At 43.5% G+C, this 22,698-nt stretch overlaps 1 protein-coding gene across 2 annotated transcripts; it reads right to left on the bottom strand.

Moving 5' to 3' along the window:
* Nucleotides 1-600: 600 nt before the first annotated feature.
* Nucleotides 601-20,028, bottom strand: man2a1 (mannosidase, alpha, class 2A, member 1). Of its 2 annotated transcripts, XM_023263854.3 has the most exons (24): nucleotides 19,859-20,028; nucleotides 17,957-18,099; nucleotides 17,574-17,798; nucleotides 15,423-15,567; nucleotides 15,260-15,347; nucleotides 14,087-14,170; nucleotides 13,736-13,863; nucleotides 13,485-13,658; nucleotides 13,101-13,287; nucleotides 10,161-10,338; nucleotides 8,899-9,089; nucleotides 8,625-8,822; nucleotides 7,177-7,291; nucleotides 6,906-6,973; nucleotides 6,608-6,776; nucleotides 6,283-6,513; nucleotides 5,402-5,530; nucleotides 5,043-5,157; nucleotides 4,462-4,595; nucleotides 3,778-3,919; nucleotides 3,384-3,517; nucleotides 1,721-1,915; nucleotides 1,433-1,543; nucleotides 601-1,314 (listed from the first exon to the last, which is right to left on the bottom strand). In XM_023263854.3, exons 2-24 carry the CDS (start codon nucleotides 18,095-18,097, stop codon nucleotides 1,156-1,158), a joined length of 3,441 nt encoding a protein of 1,146 aa, XP_023119622.1. In that variant the 5' UTR covers nucleotides 18,098-18,099; nucleotides 19,859-20,028; the 3' UTR covers nucleotides 601-1,155. The 2 variants fall into 2 exon arrangements, with proteins under 2 accessions (XP_023119622.1, XP_023119623.1); XM_023263855.3 differs by lacking the exon at nucleotides 14,087-14,170.
* Between the last annotated feature and the right edge of the window lie 2,670 nt (nucleotides 20,029-22,698).

The raw sequence follows: 22,698 nt of genomic DNA, 5'->3' as shown, positions 1-22,698 counted from the left end.
AGCATCTTTGGTGGAGTGGAACACTGACAGCAGGTAAGGACTTGTTTTAGTGTTGTATTCTTACTCTTATGATGCTTTATTCCAATCTCAAAGATTTCAATGTTCTGCAGATCTAATGCTGTCAGATGAAATCTGAGTGATCTGAGAGTCCTTTATTCCAGATTGCTGTACTCGACATAAACTAAACCCCAGTCAGAGATATCAGGCGTCTGTTTCACGAAGCAGGTTTAGTGAAAACTCAGAGTTTTCTATCTCAGAGTAGATCAACTCAGAGTTCAGGGTTACACTCAGAGTTTGTTGAACCTGCTTCGTGAAACGGACCCCAGAACTTTTATGGGTTCAGTTTAGAGTCTGACGGTTCTGAGCAGCTTCACCTCATCCTCACATTAAAACGTTCTGCTGTCCAGGAACAAGAACTCTGATTCAGTGTTTTAATGAAAGAACTTCATCTGGAGGCAGCTGAAGAACCTGCAGAACCAACAGAAACCAAACATCTGATCAGAGCCTGAAGTTCATCAAACTTCACTTTTAACGTTTCAGAGTTCAGTTTGTGTTTTATGGGTTTTTACAGAAACATCCAAAAAAAAAAACTTAAGAAAAAAAAATTAAAATAATTTATTTTCTATTCAAACAAAAATTGTCCTAAAAATAAACAACAATATTTTTTTAACAAATTCAAAACGGTAAAAATGCATTTTGAAATTCATTCCATGTCGTAAATACTTCATATATATTCTATCATTAAAGAGAAAATAGAGAATCTGATTAGAAAAATACCCACAAGTTTCACAGAATTCCTCCTAGCTTCCCTTTTCACAGTAAAATCCAACAGTTTTTTCAAAATAAGTTCCTGAATTGATCAATAAAATCAGACTGATCACATCTGAACAGCAGTAACAGACCGTCGCCATGGAAACACTCCAACACAAGCGTACAACTCAACTGGTCCCTTGTTGTTGCCGTAGCAACACGTGTTTCCTCCCTTTGAATTAATTTTGTAAAACTTTGATTAATTGTCAATAACACTGGATCAGTTGGTTTCTGATTGGTCATTTTTTATGGTATTTTCTGTCTCTGGTTTCTGATTGGTCGCTTGCAGCTCAGTGTCTCGGCTCATTGGTGCAGCAGTTTTGTGTGAATGTGTTCTGTTGATTTTCAGTCCAGCTGCACGCGGAAAGCGCTGATTTCCATCGGTCGCAGCCGGGTGATGCGTTGCGGTTGCCAGGCAGATTCCGGCTCGTCGTGCAGCAGAGTGAGAGAAGAATGACGGACAGAACGGAAACGGAGAGGAGAGAAAAGATCCTCCAGGTTCACCTGAAAACAGGAAATGAAATAAGACGAAAGAATGAACAGTAATTAAAGGCTGAGATGTGTGTGTGTGTGTGTGTGTGTGTGTGTGTGTGTGTGTGTGTGTGTGTGTGTGCGCGCACACCTCCTTGTGCGCGCTCCATGTGCACGATGGCGGTGGGTCGGGGGTGGAGCTACAGTCAAAGCCCTTTCTGTGGAGCAGGAGCGCCGCGTCACGTGACGGACTCTCAGCTTCCTGTTGACAAACAAAGAGATCAGAAATCAGATGAACTCAGATTTTATTAAACGTTTCTTCGTCTGATCGTTTGATTGGACAGTGCTGAAGGAAATCAATAACTCGTCCAGTTGTCCAGCTCCAACAGCTGACATCAGACAGGTGTTTCAGAGGGGTGTCTCCAGGTGTGCTCCTCACCTGTGTGTCCTCCAGCGTCCTCAGGTTCAGCAGGTGAATGTCGCACGGCAGCGACAGGCGCAGCGGCAGGAAGGGGCGGAGCTTCGGCAGCTGACTGTCGCTGGGGGCAACCATGGTGATTGGCGGGTGGCTGAGGGAGAGCGAGGTCAGGTGTGCGAGGAGTGACAGGTGTTCCACCGTTGCTCCACCCACTTCCTGTTGGAAAGACAATAAATAAAGTGAGTGAATGAATCTCAAGCAAGCATAAGTTATGGCAACTGGACTAACCTCGTGTGAGTCGAAAACGTTTCACCTCTCATCCAAGAGGCTTCTTCAGTTCTGAAAGCCTGGTGGGGAGTACCAGATATTTATCCACCAGGAGGGTGGTGGCAAAAACAAGTGGACAAAGACCCGAAACCAACAGACTCGTTAGGTGTTAATGTGAGTCGTTAGCCTTTGATGGGCGGTCGTTACCCCTCCCAGCCCTCTAGGAGGGTGGTTGGGGGTCACCTGACTGCAGGTGGGACAGATGGCTGCACCTCCTTGGGAGGGCTCTAAGAACGGCGTTGTAAGTGGGAGACAAGTGGTGTCTGAGGCCCCCTCCTCTGTTCAAAGATGGCCGTTCTAGTTTGACATGAATGGCTTCTTTTACCCCTCTCAAACCATCTGTCCTCTCTGGCTAGAATGCGCACCTTGTGGTCATCAAAGGAGTGCCCCTTCTCCTTGAGGTGGAGGTGGACTGCTGAGTCCTCCTGTGTTGTGCCATGCGCTTGTGTAATGGCTGCTTAGTCTCTCCAATGTACAGGTCAGAGCATTCCTCATTGCACTGCACTGCGTACACCACATTGCTCTGTTTCTCCCTTGGAATTTTGTCCTTGGGATGGACCAGCTTTTGCCTCAGAGTGTTGCTGGGCTTGAAGTGTACTGGGATCTGGTGGGTGTTAAAGATCCTCCTGAGTTTCTCTGAAATTCCTGCCACATAGGGGATGACAATGTTGTTTCTCTTTTTGTGGTCCTCGTCTTTCTTATCCTCCCTGCGCTTTTTTGCTGTTTTGATAAAAGCCCAGTTTGGATAGCCACAAGTTTGAAGAGCAGAGTGAATATGTTTGTGTTCCCTTCTTTTTCCATCCGCTTCTGATGGGATGTTCTGTGCTCTGTGCTTTAAGGTACGGATCACCCCCAACTTGTGTTCTAGTGGGTGGTGTGAATCAAACAGGAGGTACTGGTCTGTGTGAGTGGGTTTTCTGTAGACCCCAATGTTGAGTTCCCCATTGGTTTCAATGCGTACCACGCAATCTAGAAACGCCAGACAGTTGTCTTGGACATCCTCTCTTGTGAACTTGATGTTTTTATCCACCGAGTTGAGGTGTTCTGTGAAAGGTTCGACCTCACCCTTCCTGATGGTGACCCATGTGTCATCCACATATCTGAACCAGTGCCTCGGGGAGTGGCCACTGAATGTTCTCAGTGCCACAATCTCCATTTCTTCCATGTACAGGTTAGCTACAATGGGGGATACAGGGGATCCCATGAATGAATCTTCTCTCCTCTGATGTCATCACTGATGTCACTGCCAGCATCAGTTCCCCAGGTGATGTACAGGTGTGGCTCTCACCTGAGCTCATGCAATAAAACCCAGAGTCCTCAAGTCCCACCCCGCCCCTCACCTGAGCCCCGCCCTCACCTGAGCCCCACCCCTCCGGTCCTCCAGCAGCAGGTGGTACAGACTGGCTGTCAGCTTGTTGTCGGTTATTCCTTGTCCGAGGCCGCGGTTATCGTCCTGCTGCAGCCGCCGGTCCAACACCACCTCCAGCTCACCTGCACAGGTAATAAAGGTAACACAGGTAATACAGGTCATACAGGTGACACTATTAATAAAATAGGAACAGAGGAAGAGCTGTGGGTTCTTCTGTCAGCTGCTGCTTCTCAGGTGACGCTGCGTTTATACCTGATCAGGAAAATGATCAATAAGTTATTGATCGTAACGAGAGGAACGTTTGTCAACAACGTGTCGAATGAATCCACCAAACATCCTGAAATATTAATAAAATACAAACCAGTCAGATGATCAGACTCACCTGGTCTGAGTGACGCCACCGCCTGACTCTGAGCCGACAGCAGCGTCAGTCGACTCCCCGAGTCCTGCAGGAACGCCGCTGAGGTCATCGGGTAGAAGTTGGCCTGTAGGGGGAGCTTCAGCAGAGTCCGACGCTGCTGCATCTAAACCGATAACCAATCAATAACCGATCAATAACTGATCAATAATCAGTCAATAATCAATTGATAACTGATCAATAACCAGTCAATAACCAATCAATAACTGATCAATAATCAGTCAATAACCAATCAATAACTGATCAATAATCAGTCAATAACTAATCAATAACTGACCAATAATCAGTCAATAACCAATCAATAACTGATCAATAACTTTCCAATAATTAGTCAATAACCAATCAATGACTGATCTATAACCAATCAATAACTGATTGATAACCAGTCGATAACCAATCAATAACCCATCAAGAACTGATCAATAATCAGTCGATACCCAATCAATAACGATCAATAACCGATCAATAATCAGTCAAAAACCAGTTAATAACTGATCAATAACCAATCAATAACCGATCAATAACTGATTAATAACCAATCATTAACCAATCAATATCTGATCGATAACCAAATAGTTCATGGTGTGTTAAATAAATACATGACATCACAGTAACGGAAGCCTTTGATTGGTCGGTGGCTGCAAAAACCTGGAAGCCGTTGAGGTCGGAGTAGAAACGGTTGCCGTTGGCGACATCACTGACGAACCGCATGACGAGCTCACGGTTGACCTCTGACCTGATGTCCACCATGTTGGAGATCTCCAGCGACTTCCCAGCATGCCCTGGGGCAGAATGCAAACTTTATTTAAAGCCTGGGGCAGAACGTAAACTTTATTTAAAACCTGGGGCAGAACGCAAACTTTATTTAAAACCTGGGGCAGAAGGTAAACTTTATTTAAAACCTGGGGCAGAGACAGCAGGGTTTATTTTTAAGATTGTAGGGCTAACAGCTTGTAGTGCTAACAGCCAGTAATGCTAACAGCTAGTAGTGCTAAAAGCTATGAATGCTAACAGCTAGTAATGCTAACAGCTAGTAGTGCTAATAGCTAGTAGTGCTTACAGCTAATAATGCTAACAGCTTGTAGTGCTAACAGCTAGTAGTGAAAACAGCTCTGTGAGGCTGCAGTCAGCATGCTAACAGTACTAACAGCTGAGAGGTACAGGTGTTACCATCCAGGTAAAGGTAAAGGACGGGTAAAGGACAGGTGAAGGACAGGTGAAGGTGTTACCATCCAGGTGAAACAGACGAACTGTGTGGGTGAAATGCTGGAAACAGGAAGTGATGTCGGAGAAGATCGGACCTCTGGAGACACGAACCAGCGGAGACTCTGAGGACGGGTAGAGCTGCAGGACGAGAGACATTCAGTCAGAGGACAGAGAGACATTCAGTCAGAGGACAGAGAGACATTCAGTTAGAGGACAGAGAGACATTCAGTCAGAGGACAGAGAGACATTCAGTTAGAGGACAGAGAGACGTTCAGTCAGAGGACAGAGAGACATTCAGTCAGAGGACAGAGAGACATTCAGTCAGAGGACAGAGAGACATTCAGTCTGAAGACAGACAGAGATCCTGAGGCCCTGGACTCACCTGAGGCCCGTCCTCTCCAGGTAGGAACAGGTAGGCTCCGCTCTTCTCCTGGTTGGTTCCGGTTCTGGTTCCGTACCACAGAAACTGGACCTGCAGCTGCTGGAGGCGACCGGAGGGCAGACGGAGCTTCTGGATCCAGAAACAGAGAGATTAGTCCTAAACTCTACTACCCCTACTGCCCCTACTGCCCCTACTAACCCTACTAACCCTATTGCCCCTACTGCCCCTACTAACCCTACTACCTCTACTACCCCTAACCCTACTAACCCTACTACCCCTACTAACCCTACTACCCCTACTGCCCCTAACCCTACTAACCCTACTACCCCTACAAACCCTACTAACCCCACTACCCCTACTAACCCTACTACCCCTACTAACCCTACTACCCCTACTGCCCCTAACCCTACTAACCCTACTACCCCTACAAACCCTACTAACCCTACTACCCCTACTAACCCTACTACCCCTACTAACCCTACTACCCCTACTAACCCTACTACCCATACTAACCCTAACCCTACTGACTTCCTGTCCTGACTCTAACCCCACCTACTGACTTCCTGTCCTGACCCTAACCCCGCCGACTGAATTCCTGTCCTGACGCTAACTCCGCCTACTGATTGTTTTGATTGGAGCTGCAGATTAATCAACTGATTGATTTCTGACCAACCATTAAATTAATTCCAAACTATTTTAATAATCAATCAGTTTGAGTGAATCTTTTCTGGTTTCTTTCCTCTGAATTTGGAGATCTTTGGACTAAACCAGACACTGGAGGAAAGATGTTAGAACCAATCAGCTGATCCACTGATCCTGTAGTTTAATGAAAAGGATTTAACTGTGTTCTCTGGACAGACTTTTATTTTGAAGGGTCAGACCTGCAGCAGGCCCGTCTCCACGGAGCTCCACAACTGGATGTGTTTGTTGCTAAGCAACAGGGGGGCGTCATCCTCAGGGGGGCGGGACACCTGAAAGTGCTTGGTGTGGACGACTGGTCGGTCGCCATGGCGATGGATGGTGTAGCGTGCCCGGGGGGTGGAGCCAGCTGCTGCTTTGGTCACATGATAGACGAGGAGCGACAGAGGAGGAAGTTCTACCACGAAGGAGAGCTACAGCGACATGGATCAATAAACCAATCACTGATCCGATCAATAAACCAATCACTGATCCGATCAATAAACCCATTGATGAGCTCATCCTCACCTGGAACATTTCTGTGGAAACCTGGCTTGGCTCCACCCACGCCGCAGAGATCTGTGCAGCCATTGGTCGGCCTGTTTCTGCGTCTACGACATGAGCGTCTGGAGAGTCGACGGTGACGCTGATGACGGAGGTCTGGAGCTGCTCAGTCGGGTTGAAGACGATCAATGACCTGAAACAATCAATAATCAATACCCTGATTCTGTAATCAGGGTATTGATTATTGATTGTAGGAAATACAGTAAGCCCCGCCCCTTTACTTGGGTTAGGGTTAGAAGTACAGTAAGCCCCGCCCCTTTACCTGGGCTCATCACTGAGCTCCAGCATCGTCTTTTGAGGAAGAGCGTCCTGTGCTGACATCACCTCATCCTGAAAACAGGAAACTCACAGTTTCACCTCAGACATCTGCAGAAGCACACAGGTGACATCATCCTGACCAATCAGACCACAGCCCAAGGTGAGCTCTCTGTGACATCATCCTGATCAATCAGACCACAGACGAAAGGTGATCAATGAGTTCAAACCTTAAATTACAAACACTGACAGGACAGAGGAGGCAGGTCAAAATTCACCATTTGCAGAAAGGACTTTGATTGGTCGTGGTGGTACTGGCTCTTGTCCAATAGGAGCAGCCAGTGGGCGGAGCTCTGCAGCACCTGGCGCAGGTTCAGGATGGAGTGAAACAACCTGGAAAACATTTTAGCAAACACATGAATCAGCAAAAACACTCACGTGATCATCTACACGGTAAAATCACGTGATCCATCTACATGGTAAAAACACATGATCATCTACACGGTAAAATCACATGATCATATACAGGGTAAAATCACGTGATCATCTACACGGTAAAAACACATGATCATCTACACGGTAAAATCACGTGATCATCTACACGGTAAAAACACTTGATCATCTACACGGTAAAATCACGTGATCATCTACATGGTAAAATCAAGTGATCATCTACACGGTAAAAACACTTGATCATCTACACGGTAAAATCACGTGATCATCTACATCGTAAAAACACGTGATTATCTACAGCTGTGGTTCCCAACCTGGGCGCTGAGGCTGAGGTGCAGCTTATAGGGGGGGCTCCAAGCCAAACAGGTTGGGAACCACTGATCCACACAGTAAAAACACGTGATCATCTACATGTTAAAAACACGCTTACTAAAAGTGGACAGATGGGAACTAGAGCTAGCTGCTAAAGCTAAATGAATGGGAATGATGGGAGGCTAATGCTACATGCTAACTGCTCACACTAAGCCAGGTGGTACCTGTTACCGTTGCCGCAGGCGACGCCGTCCTTCATCAGTGAGCATGGAGGGAAAAATGAGACAAAAACAGGCTAAACACGCTAACAAATTCATGTGCTTCGATGATAAAATCAATGAGGAAACACAAGAATAAAAAATCTAAACAATAAAAATCTACAACAATAAAGCAGGAAGCTTTATTGGCTTAGCATGCTAACATGTTATCGCTTTCTGTGCTAACATACTGACATTTATCAGCTTTTTATTTCACATTGCTCTATAACATGCTAATTTGACTTCTCTGTTCACTAATGTGCTCATGCTAACCGTTCTGTCTTATGCTAACATGCTAATTCCATGTTTATCTATGAACTTTTAGACATAAATGTAAACACAGTCTAATGCTAGCAGTAACAGTTGTCTTTAACCCCAGACTGAAGCTAAAACATTAACACCTCTACGTACCTCACCCTTTGCTAGCACAGGGTTAGCTTAGCAGGTTTATTTTGTCAGCAAATTATTTTTGGAATTCCAAAAAGTATTCCTCCTGTTGGCTTTTCTTTCTTCCTCCACGTTAAAACCTGGAAATTTAAAACTTTATTTTCATCTTTGACTTCCACTGACATGAAGTTTTTACCTGACGGTTCATGTTTTTATGTAGCCACATGCTAACGTTTAACCTGACTAGATGCTAACAGTCTAACATGTCTTAGCATCTGAGAAGCCAACAGTCTAACATGCTAACAGGAAGAAGCTACCTGGTGCCGTAATCGACCACCACCGGGTCTCGGCCGGTGCCGGTGACGGCATCGTGGTGCTGGAACAGCCCCAGGTTCCTCCTCCCCACCGTCAGCCTCCGGAAGTGGTCCCGAGCCGGAAAGCGAGCATCCGGACGACCGTCGGCGCCGAAACGACGCATCTCAGCCAAGGTCAGGCTGAAGAGGATTTCTGTGGCCCTGCCAGAGAAGAACCAACCAGATGAAACGCCGGACACCGATTGGAGATGTCTCTGCCGTCACACAGGGGGTCTACCTGAGCGTGGCCTCCAACGTCCGGTCCAGGCGCTTGTAGAACGGCCGCGACGTGAAGAACCCGCTCCAGTAGTGGTCGTCCCGGTCGGCGTAGGTGAAGAAATCTCCACGGAGCGTCGGCAGCGACGTTCCGGCGGCACCGAGGCGCCGATGAAGAGCCTGGAAGTAATCAGAGAGAGTCCCAAAACGAGCCTGGAGACAAAGAAGAAGAAAAATGTCCATGTTTGGTCAGGCTGGGAAGATCTGTGGAACCAGAACAACATGAAGAACTCAGAGCTGTCTTCTGGCAGTTAGAGTGACGGAAACCAGAGAAAATGAAACATTTCTTCACGTTAAACCCTGAGCTAGTGTTGACTCCTCCTCCTCCTTCTGTGGAGGTTCTCAGTCATCCAGGTCCGGTGATGGTAGGAGCTTCAGGAGAACCTAACTGGAGGTTCAGGAAGATGTTTCTAGAAACGTCTTCCCGAACCTCCAGTTTTCCTGAAGCTCCTCAGATTTCCTCATCCGGTAGATTTTTTTTCTATCTCCATGTTTCCTCTCTACTCCTGCTCATCATCTGTAGAAGATCCATGCTGGATGGATCTCCAACTACTAGAAAATGCTCCACCATGCTGGATGGATCTCCAACTACGAGAAGAAGTTCCACCATGCTGGATGGATCTCCAACTACTAGACAATGCTCCACCATGCTGGATGGATCTCCAACTACTAGAAGTTCCACCATGCTGGATGGATCTCCAACTACTAGAAAATGCTCCACCATGCTGGATGGATCTCCAACTACTAGAAGAAGTTCCACCATGCTGGATGGATCTCCAACTACTAGAAGAAGTTCCACCATGCTGGATGGATCTCCAACTACTAGATCCTCTGTTCTCTGTTTCTGCAGCTTTCATCTATTGATCAGCTTTCAGTCATTCAGGGAATGAAGTGATTTGATGAAATCTGTTAGCTCAGATTTGGATCGTGTTGCGTTCAAGGACAGTCAGACCAACCATCCAGCTGATCGGTTATTGATCAGCAGCACTGTGCTCCTGGTTTATTATTGATCTTGTATTGATTCTTCTTGTCTGTGTTGTTCCAGGACCTCGTATTGATCCTGATATTGATCACTGCTGACTGAATAGAATCACAACCAGCAGCTGAATGTCTGATAAACTATCCTCCGTCCTTACCTCACTGTGCTCTCACCTGCCTCCAGGCCCCGCTCCCAGGCCCCACCCCTCAGGCCCTGCCCCAGGCCCCGCCCCTACGGTGTCTCACCTTGATGTGGAGCTCTGGATGCTGCTCGAAGTAGTCGAAGAGTTTCTGGTAGTTGGTGAACTGAACGTCCCATTCACTCGTCTCGACGAAGCGAAAGTCATCCCCGAGGGGAACCAGGAGAACCGGAGAACGGAAGAGCTGAGACTTCTGCCGGTACTGATCCAACAGCAGCAGCGCTCTGACACAGATCAACAACCAATCAGCTGACTGATCACCTGATGGATCACACCTGCAGCGGAACACTGATCCTCACAGACCAGTTCACTGCTGGAAGAGAAAAACTAGAGAAACAGCTGCTGACAAAAACAAAAACTAGAAACAGCCGCTGATGAAAATAAAACTAGAAACAGCTGTTGATGAAAATAAAAACTAGAACAGCTGCTGATGACAATAAAAACTAGAATAAAAACTGATGCAGAAAAACTAGTCCATGCATTTGTTACTTCTAGGCTTGACTACTGTAATTCCTTATTATCAGGTTGTCCCAATAGCTCTCTGAAACATCTACAGCGGATCCAAAATGCTGCAGCCAGAGTACTGACGGGAGTTAGCAAGAGAGATCGTATTTCTCCTATATTGGTTTCTCTTCATTGGCTTCCTGTTAAATATAGAATAGAATTCAAAATCCTTCTTCTGACATATAAAGCTCTTAACAACCAATCTCCATCATATCTTAAAGACCTGATAGTACCATATTATCCTAGCAGAACTCTTCACTCTCAGACTGCAGGCTTACTTGGAGAAGTGACCTGTAACTTCTCTCTAAAAGTAGAATGGGAGGCAGAGCCTTCAGTTATCAGCTCCTCTCTTGTGGAACCAGCTCCCAGTTTGGGTTCTGGAGGCGGACACCCTCTCTAATTTTAAGACCAGGCTTAAAACCTTCCTTTTTGACAAATCTTATAGTTAGGACTGACTGGGGGACCCTGAGGGGGTCAGCTGGAGTCTTCCTCTTGGACGTCCCTTAGTTCTGCCCCTAGTTCTGCTGCTACAGGCCGAGGCTGCTGGAGGACCTCTCTGGATGCACTGAGCCCTTCTCTATCTACCATTATATTTAATATACAGTATATATACCATTATTGCATTACACTCACTCTGTTTCTCCCTGTGTCCTTTCTCCGAGTGTCCCTGATCCCAGAGCTGGATGCTTCAGATCTGTGGTGGTTCTCCCACCAACTGGCCTAATCTCCATCTGTGGGATGCTGCTGCTGACCTTCCTCCAGCCCACTGCTTCCAGCTGCCCATTTCCATCAATCTACTCTGCATCACCCTCACTATACTTGATTTGCTCATCTACATATTTTTGAATTTACCACCAGCTATATATGTAGTATATTTAATGCCAGAGCCATACACCATAGCAGTAAACTATAATCAGTTGTTCTATAATTAGTTGTACTTTGCATGTATCATCTGTCTTATCATGCATGTATTAAACTGTGTGTTTTATGGTCCTTGTGTCCCCCCCACCTCTCTACCTCTTCTGTCCCTCTCAACCCGTCCGGCCAGCAGCAGATGGTTCCCCCACATTAGAGCCGGGTTCTGCTTGAGTTTTTTCCCTGTTAAAAGGGTGTTTTCCTGCCACTGTCTCCTTAGGGCTGCTCTGGGGGGTCAGACATATGGGTTCTGTAAAGCGTCTTGAGACAATTTGACTAATTGGCACTATATAAATAAAACTGAATTGAATTGAAACAGCTGCTGATGAAAATAAAAACTAGAAACAGCTGCTGACGAAAATAAAAACTAGAGAAAAACAGCTACTGACCAAGAAAAGACCAAAGACAAGCTCAACATTTAGAGAAAAAGTTAAAAATCTCAACAAAAACATGAAAACACCAAGAAAAAGTTTCAACTCAAAAAAGTTCAACATTCAGACAGGAAGTTTAAAACACTAAAGAAAAAGGTTCAAATTTAAGAAATTTAAGAAAAACTTTGAGAAAAAGTTAAAAAGCCTCAAATGAAGTTATATTTCAAAGAAAAACAGTGAGGAAGTGTGAATATTGAATCTGTATATTTCTACATTGAAACCATCAGTTTCTGTATTTAATGAAAAAAGGCTTAAAAAAAGTAAAAATTCTGAGAAAAACTTTCAGATAAATTTGAAGAAGATTCAAATGTAATAGTAATAAATAAAAATCAGCTGATTTGCTTCATGGTGTTCCAAAGTTGTTTAAATCAATCCAGCTGGACTTTAAGAAAATTCCACCGCCTCCATTGTTGGAACACATGTGGAACACGGCTTTTACAAGACAACACCCTGCTCAGATCTCTACATAGGGGAAACCAAACAGCCACTTAACAAGCGTATGGCTCAACACAGAAGAGCCAGTTCCTCAGGACAGGATTCGGCGGTCTTCCTTCACCTCAAGGAAGAGGGACACTCATTTCAGGACACCAATGTTCAGATTTTGGACAGGGAGGAAAGATGGTTTGAGAGAGGTGTGAAAGAAGCCATCCATGTCAAAGTGGAGAAGCCATCTCTGAACAGGGGGGGTGGTCTGCGACATCATCTTTCACCATTTTACAATCAGGTCCTTTCTAAACTCCCCAAAAGAACTACTCGGCAGAATGACTCAGGTGAGGTGGCTCATGCTAACGACCCCCATTAGCATGCGAGGGCTCGGTGAAACTTGCATTTCAACGACCCCCTTTGTGTCACTCCCTGGCTCCTAACGACCATCGTTGAGGAGCCAGGTGGGCCTTGGCAATGGTCGTCAGAATGTGAATAATACTGACCACACCTCACAGAGGTTATAAGCTGAGGCAACATCAACCACCACCAGAACTGAAGAAGCCTCTTGGATGAGAGGTGAAACGTCTTCAAGGAACCTTCTTAAAGTCCAGCTGGATTGATTTAAACAACATTGGATAACCATGACCTGGATGAATGAGAAACTACACAGACATTATTGGTGTTCGTACTTGGCCCCGCCCCCTGATCACCTCTCCTGGACATTCTGATCTGTGATTGGCTGCGGCGGGACCCTCCATGGACAGAAGACCCGCCTCCCCGGCAGGCGGTGGAAGTCGAACTGACAGCAGACCGCCGGGTTCGGGCCACATGTGTGTGGAACGTCGTAGCTGTAGAACGGCATCATGTGACATGTGATGTCACTGCGGGGGGAGGAGTCTGAGACAGGGCAGGGGGCGGAGTCAGAGCAGTTTGTGACATCATCAGTCTCCATTTTAAAAAGAGTTGAAACGTTTTAATTTCAGGATATTGAAGTTAAACTGGTTTAAATCGATTCTTTTAGATGAGTCGTTTGTGATCAGCTGATCTTCATCCACTGATTATTGATTACTGATTATTATTCTTCTCTGTCTCACCCCAGGTCTGTCGCCATAGAAACTCCAGCGTCTGTTGCCGGGCGAAGTGCTTCTTCACGGCGTAGTGAACCCGCTGGATGACCATGTTCTGAAGCCCCGCCCCCTTCAGCAGGTAGGTCATGGAGGGGGAGTGTCCGAAGGGGTCGATGGCCCAGCCGCTGCTTGGCGTCACGCCTGCAGAAGGAGTGTGATTGGTTAATGTCAGACTTAGGTGAGTGAGGCCTGAAGGTGCGACAGGTGAGTTATCTGACCCAGATGTCTGTGCAGCCATTGGTGGCCCTCCATCAACTGATCCAGTAGAGCAAAGTAGTGAGAGTTGGCTTCGTCCGCCATCACCCAGCCGCCCGTCACCAGCTCCAGCTGCCCCGCCCCCACCAGGCTGACCAATCACAGCGCAGCAACACCGTCAGAGAAAGAAGAAGAAGAAACGCTGCGTCACATGACAGAAAAAAGTCCCGGTATCAAACATGAACAGAGTTTACAGAAAACTAAACACATCGGACTCATTTAATTAAACGTCGGTTTTCTTTCTGTTCGATGTTGCGGATGTTTTTTTGCCAGAGTCCTGATGATCAGCTGTGATCAATAGAATAGAAAGTTACCGTTTGACCGTCGCTCTCTTCTGATCATCGATATCGTTCCACCACTTAGAGAAATAACTGATCTCTGCCCAAACCATCTTCCTCCTGAACAACAGATCAATAACTGATCAACAAATGATCAACAACTAATCAATAACTGATCAAAAACTGATCAATAACTAATCAATAACGGATCAGTAACGAATCAAAAATTGATCAATAACTGATAAATAATGGATCTCTTCCCAAACCATCTTCCTCCTGAACAACAGATCAATAACCGATCAATAATTGATCGGTAAGGAAAAAGAACATACAGCAGACTGACATGTGACTGACACTTAACTGACACGTAACAGACATGTGACTGACATGTGACTGATATGTGACTACCATGTAACTGACATGTAACTGACATGTGACTACCTGTAACTGACATGTGACTGACACGTGACTGACATGTCACTGACACGTGACTGACGTGACTACCATGTAACTGACATGTGACTACCATGTGACTGACATGTGACTACCACGTGACCACCATGTGACTACCATGTAACTGACATGTGACTACCATGTGTCCACCATGTGACTGACATGTAACTGACATGTGACTGACACTTAACTGACATGTTACTACCATGTAACTGACATGTAACTCATATGTGACTACCATGTAACTGACATGTGCCTGACATGTGACTGCCATGTAACTGACATGTGACTACCATGTAACTGACATGTGACTACCATGTAACTGACATGGGACTGACGTGACTACCATGTAACTGACGTGACTGACATGTGACTACCATGTAACTGACATGTGACTACCATGTAACTGACATGGGACTGACATGTGACTACCATGTGACTGACATGTGACTACCATGTAACTGACATGTGACTACCATGTAACTGACATGGGACTGACATGTGACTACCATGTGACTGACATGTGACTACCATGTAACTGACATGTGACTACCATGTAACTGACATGGGACTGACGTGACTACCATGTAACTGACATGTGACTGACATGTGACTACCATGTAACTGACATGTGACTACCATGTAACTGACATGGGACTGACATGTGACTACCATGTGACTGACATGTGACTACCATGTAACTGACATGTGACAGAGTGTGGGTGAGGCGTGTGGACTGAACAGACTGCGTGTCACCTGTGGTCTTGGCTGAGTTTCTGCAGCATGTTGTCCAGGATGTGTCGGGTCTGGTCCTGGTAATAACCGTCGAACGTCTTCAGCCAACCTGAAACACCAACTGGTCAGCAAGCTCACGGGTCAGCTGACAGTCCTCCGACCAATCGCGTGCGGCCGTACTCACCGGGGTCGTTGTGCGAATGTGGAACCAGGAAGAGCTCCAGCGGCTGCTCGTCCCACTCGTCTCCACGGTAACCGATCTCAAAGCCCTGTTTCCAGGCGCCACCGTCAGGGTTATCGAAGGGCAGGAGGTCATAGACGTCCAGCAGCTGGAGGGCAGACAGACGATATTTAACGTTTCTACTGTTAGCATCTGGAAAAAGAAGCTTTAACATTTCTACAGTTAAAAAGAAGCTTTAAAGTTTCTACGGTTAAAAATAAGCTTTAACATTTTTACAGTTAAAAAGAAGCTTTAACGTTTTTACAGTTAAAAAGAAGCTTTAACGTTACTACGGTTAAAAATAAGCTTTAACGTTTTTACAGTTAAAAAGAAGCTTTAATGTTTTTACAGTTAAAAAGAAGGTTTATGGGCGCCCGTATAGCTCAACGTGTTAAGCGGGCGACCCATGTACAGGGGCTTGTCCCCGACGCAGCGGCCCGGGTTCAATTCCCTTGATGCCCTTTGTTGTATGTCTTCCCCCAACTCTTCTCCCCTGTTTCCTGTCTCTCTCTCACTACGCCTATGAAAAATAAAGCTGAAAAAAGGCCAAAAAAAAAAAGAAGGTTTAACGTTTCTACGGTTAAAAAGAAGCTTTAACATTTCTACAGTTAAAAAGAAGTTTTAACATTTCTACAGTTAAAAAGAAGCTTTAACATTTCTACAGTGAAAAAGAAGCTTTAACGTTTTTACAGTTAAAAAGAAGTTAAATGTTTCTACTGTTAAAAACAAGCTTTAACATTTCTACAGTTAAAAAGAATGTTTCTACGGTTAAAAAGAAGCTTTAATGTTTCTACAGTTAAAAAGAAGCTTTAACGTTTCTACGGTTAAAAAGAAGCTTTAACGTTTCTACGGTTAAAAAGAAGCTTTAACGTTTCTACGGTTAAAAAGAAGCTTTAACGTTTTTACGGTTAAAAAGAAGCTTTAACGTTTCTACGGTTAAAAAGAAGCTTTAACGTTTCTACGGTTAAAAAGAAGCTTTAACGTTTCTACGGTTAAAAAGAAGCTTTAACGTTTCTACGGTTAAAAAGAAGCTTTAACGTTTCTACGGTTAAAAAGAAGCTTTAACGTTTCTACGGTTAAAAAGAAGCTTTAACGTTTTTACGGTTAAAAAGAAGCTTTAACGTTTCTACTGTTAAAAACAAGCTTTAACGTTTCTACTGTTAAAAAGAAGCTTTAACGTTTCTACAGTTAAAAAGAAGCTTTAACGTTTCTACAGTTAAAAAGACGCTTTAACGTTTCTACTGTTAAAAAGAAGCTTTAACGTTTCTACTGTTAAAAAGAAGCTTTAACGTTTCTACTGTTAAAAAGAAGCTTTAACGTTTCTACGGTTAAAAAGAAGCTTTAACGTTTCTACTGTTAAAAAGAAGCTTTAACGTTTCTACTGTTAAAAAGAAGCTTTAACGTTTCTACTGTTAAAAAGAAGCTTTAACGTTTCTACTGTTAAAAACAAGCTTTAACGTTTCTACGGTTAAAAAGAAGCTTTAACATTTCTACGGTTAAAAAGAAGCTTTAACGTTTCTACAGTTAGCATCGAGAAAAAGAAGCTTTTTATTTTCATTTTTGATCCATCTGCCGTTTATTGTTTGGTTCAGAATCAAAGGGGCTCATTTCCTGGAAACACTGGAAACACGTTTATTCTGTATTTAACTGAAAAATAACTGACAGAATTATTGACGTATTAAAACTGTTGAAACTAATCATCAGTTTTTATATTAAAAACATCCAGTTAAATACAGAAAACTGTCTGCTTGAAGTAATAATTAGAATTAAACTACTTTTAGGAAAAGACAACTGTTAAAAAAGGATTTGACACCTTTTATTAAAAATAAAATCAGTTAAAAACGTCTCATGAATCTTTCAGACATTTGAAACGCTCAAACAGAAATTAAAGATTTTTAGGAGTTTCCTTTGATGCTTTAATTAAAACACTACAAGCTAACAGCTGCTAGTATGATAAGCTAACAGCTGCTAGCATGATAAGCTAACAGCTAGTAGCATGCTATGCTAACAGCTGCTAGCATAAGCTAACAGCTGCTAGCATGATAAGGTTACAGCTGATAGCATAAGCTAACAGCTGCTAGCATAAGGTAACAGCTGCTAGCATGATAAGCTAACCTGCACTCCATCTGCTCCGTCTTTCATCTCTTCAGCCAATCGGCAGCCAGGAGGCGGGGCAGCTTGGCTGTGGGTGGAGTCTGAACTAACATTGGCCCCTCCCCCTCCTCTTTCCCATGATGCTTTGTGCTGGAGCAGAGAGTCACGTAGCCTAGCAACCAGCCGGTTGTTGTCGCTGAGGAGACGCTCCAACCTGTCAATCTTCTGCTGGAGGCGGGACAAATCCTTGGAGCAGAGAGTTGATTGGTTTATTATTAGGGCTCAGATAATAAATAAATGCTTTTATTTTGGAGTTTTCTGTTTTATTAATATTTAAAGTTATTATAAAAATCATAAGTCTCATAAAACAGTTCATTTTCAGTTCACGTCTGATTCTGACGCACCTCGTCCACCTGCTCGTCAGGTGCATCTCGGCGGGGCTGAGGCTCCGCCCCCTGCATCAGCTCCAGCATGCGGTACAGTGACATCACAGCCAGGCAGAAGACTCCGCCCACCAGTAGGGTCAGCAGCCGACTCCTCTTCATCGCTACGGTGACAAACAAAAACCATCACGGGAAACATGTTCTAACGTACCTGAAAGCATCGTCACCTCACAGCGTCTCCATGGCAACCAGGTGAGGTCAGGAAGCTCACTTGTGATGCTGCTGATCAGCTGTTCCACCTTTTGAATCTGTCCACCTGTCTGTCTGCCTGTGTGTCTGTCTGTCTGTCTGTCTGTCTGTGTGTCTACCTGTCTGTCTGTGTGTCTGTCTGTCTGTCTATCTGTCTGTCTACCTGTCTGTCTGTCTGTCTATGTGTCTACCTGTCTGTCTGTCTATCCACCTGTCCATCCGTCTCATGTCCTTCATATACAAACATTCACTACTAATTGTGTTGTTTCTCTCCTGTAGTTTGTCCTCAGTGTACTCCTCTATACTCCTCTATACTCCTCTATACTCCACTGTACTCCTCTATACTCCTCTATACTCCACTGTACTCCTCTATACTCCTCTATACTCCACTGTACTCCTCTGTACTCCACTGTACTCCTCTGCAGGTATTTCTGGTTCTTCCTGTTGATGTTTCTGGTCTGAACTTTGTTTTTGAAACTGAGACATGTTTCTGCTGGAATTATTCCTGATAAACCTTCAGAATCAGCAGCTCTGGGTTTGTGGACTAATCAGTTTATTATGACTATTATTATTATTATTATTATTATTGATCAGTTTATTAATAATGATTATCTCTGTCCCACTGAGGATCGATAAAGTTGATCTCATCCAATCACAGATTTATCAGGAAGAAATTATTTATAAGTAATATGTTCAAATGAAAAATCCCAAAAAATATATATATAATTGATTAATAATATGAAAAACTGTCCCAAAAGTTTTAATAAAATGTGAGAAAAAGTGAAATGTCCCAATAATCTAAAATAATAAAATCTCCCAAAAATTAAAGGAAAATGCTCCAAAAGTCTTCATAAAACATGAAAAATATCAATACAATGTTCCAAAAATCTTCATAAAACATGAAAAATATCAATAAAATGTTCCAGAAATCAACAATAAATCAATAATTTCTCCAAAAAGACAGAGAAACAGGAGAAAATCCAAAATATGAATAAAAACAGCTCATTTATTGATAATGTGTCCAAGAAAATGTGAAGAAATGGAACAAAATTATCAGAATACGGACCACAAAAATACTATTAAAATGTTCCAAAACCAATAAAACATCCCAGAATAAACCTGACCAGCGGATTTAAATATGAATTCTAGAAGGACATCTGAAGGTTTTATTTCTGCTGTTATTGTTCAGAACATCAGAACATGAATCATTTTTATTCTAAAGAATTCTGAGAAAATGTTCCATAAATAGTCTTCTAAAATGTTTCACCAAAAACATTTACATTCTCCAAAGACTGAAAAATGAACCGAAGCTTCAACAGAAATAAGTCCAGCAGGAAGTGGAACCTGTAGAACAGTCAGTTCTGTACGAGAACACCACATTATTTAGATCCTCATTTAACTGTGGATCTAAAGTCGTCCATCTGTGGAACCGGAAGTCTGAAGCCTTCAGGATGGACCATGAGGAGGTTTGGTCTGTCTACAGAAAGACATCCAGTGTCTCAGTGAGATTATCTGTATAAATAAAGACTAAATAAAATTTTAAAAAACACCATCAGCAGCTCCTTCACAGTAAAAGCCTCTTCCGGTCATTTTATTTTGTTAATAAACAATAATCTGAGCTGCTCTCATCACTTCCACTCAACCTGAACTCTCAGGACAGAAAATTCATCAAACCTGTAACCGGAAGCTCCTTTTCCTCACTTCCTGCCTGATGACGGAGCAGGTATCCGCTGCGTCCCGGGCTGTGACGTCACAACAAACCGAATAAAACGTAAAAACCTCCGGTGAGACGACGAAGCTGCAGCACGAGCGCTGCTGCTGCCGCCGCGCATGCGCCCTGCTCCGCTTCCTGCTCGCTTCAGCTGACTCAGCGCTACGTGACGTCACTTCTGTTGACAGAACCGTAATGTTTCCGGTCAGCAGAGCGAAGAAACAGGAAATGAAATCACGTGACCGAGCTGACACCAATCAGGAGCCTCCGACAGAATAAACATTAAAAATAGATCTAAACATGTAATTTAGCATGTTACATGTACATTTAGTATGTAATATGTGATTTAACATGTTATATAAACGTTTAGTATGTAACATGTGATTTAACATGTGATCAACATAACAATGTATTAATATATTTAACATATAATCATTTTAAACAGAAAATGAGTGTGAAATGATTCAGTTTAAGAAAATATGACCAAAACACTGTAATCAAATATATGGATTTTTAAATATCTGACTTTCAAATATTTTGGGCATTTTTCAGAAAACATTGATTTTTAAAAAATATAATATCTTAATATTTTTGGGCTTTATTAGACGTGTTAGTAGAGAGCAGACCAGATGAACTATCTGATCTTCATATTTCTAGTGGTCTGAGTATTTCTTACATTTCTCTGATTAAATGTTTCAGTTTTTCCCTTCAGATTGTGAACAGATTCTCCATGAAAAGAACCAGACCTATAAAAAAAAAAATCAACAACTAAGTTAGATTCAGATTCAGAAAACTTTATTTGTCCCCAGGGGGCAATTAACAAGGCACGTAGAGCAGGCAGTGCAACATGACATAAGAAATAGGGATAAATATATATATACATGTCTAGAGCAAGTAATAAGAATAAAAATAAAAAAGAGAAATTAGACAAAAACACAGCTTAGTAACATATTAGTACAAATATGTCATACATAGTGCAAATACAAATGAAAGAAGGTGCAATATGGCAATGAGATAGATACAAGAATATATCATGGTAGATATAAATTGCAGAGTTCCCAGAGGTCCATGTTAAAGTCCATGTGTGGTGGTGGAGGTGGTGTGTAGGGGTGGGGGGGAGGTTTTATGGTTCATGAGTTGAGGACTTGGACTGCCCTGGGTACAAAGGTAGACCTTCTCCTCTGTGTCCTGCATGCAGGGCAGCGAAGCCGTCGACCAGAAGGAAGCCACTCAGATGCAGAGAAGAGATCATGTGAGGGTCACGTATGATCCAGTTTGCCAGTCTACATGTTAACTGTTCATACACTGCAGACAGAGTTCTGAGAGGAAGTCCTAGGATTATTGAACAGACAGTGACAGTCCTCTGCAGGCAGTTTCTGTTCTGGAGGCTGATGGAGTAGAATCAGCAGGTGATGGAGAAGGTGATGGTGCTCTCTATGAAGGAGTAATAGAAAGTCTGGAAAATGTTCTTATTTACTCCAAAAGAGTTGAGCTTCCTTAGGAGATACTGCCTCTGGTGACATATCCTGATAATCTCCTCTGTGTTAGAGGAGAATTTCAGCTGGCTGTCAAAGATGGTTCCCAGATGTTTGTACTCCTCCACAAGCTCAACAGGCATTCCATGGATGTTGGTGGTGACAGCTGTAGCCAGCGCCATCTGCTGGTTGGAAAAGGTCACCACCATCTCCTTGGTTCTTTAACATTCAGCTCCAGACAAGAGTCATCACACCAGTCCACAACCTCCTGGAGGACTGAGCTGTGGGACTGAGAAGGTCCTGACAGCAGAGACAGGAGGACTGTGTCGTCTGCATATTTGACCAGGTGGGAATTGGACTGTGTGGATCTGCAGTCATCCGTGTAGAGCAGGGGTATTCAACTAAAATTCAAAGAGGTCTAGTCAGAGAAAATGTATTAAAGCAAAGGTCCGAAACATCATAAAGTCTAACTTCAATTAGTGCGATATATAATGATGTAACCTAGAAGTTTTATTAGCATGTGCATGTAATCAATAGCTGACCATCAAATCAAATAAATTCAGTACGGTTCAAAAACATTTTGACAACATTTATTAACAAATAACTTTTGATATAACTGTACATCTTAAAATTAAGTGCAGAACTTGAAAAAATAATGACTGAACAACCCAAACCAGCTTATATACATCTATAACAATACCTAAATCTCAAAAAATGTAAACAATTGTACACTTTTACATTTTTTTTCCTGTCTTGTTACTCCCCTTATATCCCTGCTGCTTAATGGGAGAACTGAGCTGCAGTTTGCTCTGCCAGTATTGTTTGAATTGTGTATTTTGAATTGTGGTCTGAATGGTGTCAGGGTCGTACTCAAACACATCTGGAGCTCATTGGTCAGTCTGGAACCATATTCAGTTTTGTCATGTTTGTTATGTTCATAGTTGAGAAAGGTGCTTCCAGCTGTATGTTGAGCCAAACATGGTCAGCATGTGCAGGACTATTTGCCTCTCGGTGTCGCTTTATTCATTTTCTTTTTTGTCTGTCTCTCACCTCTCACCTGTTTTCTGAATGCAGAGCTGTGATGTTTAGCAGCTGAATGCAGAGACTTCATTGGCTGAGTAGCATCATGTGGGATGGCTGAACTCGTATGTAATTGGTCTGTGTGTTTCCTGAGCTGATAAATTAATGCCGTAAACACTGGGAAAGCTTTGCCGGTAAAACAGAAGCGACTGGTCAAATTTAAAATCCCGTTACAGTTTACTGATTACAGGTCCGGTCCGTATAAGACGGCGTCTGGGTCCGGATCCGGACCGCGGACCACCAGTTAG

This window comes from Amphiprion ocellaris, chromosome 17 (assembly GCF_022539595.1).
Source record: "Amphiprion ocellaris isolate individual 3 ecotype Okinawa chromosome 17, ASM2253959v1, whole genome shotgun sequence".
Classification (NCBI taxonomy): domain Eukaryota; kingdom Metazoa; phylum Chordata; class Actinopteri; family Pomacentridae; genus Amphiprion; species Amphiprion ocellaris.
Note: the sequence above shows the minus strand (reverse complement) of the source record. Positions and strands in the feature narration are given on the sequence as shown.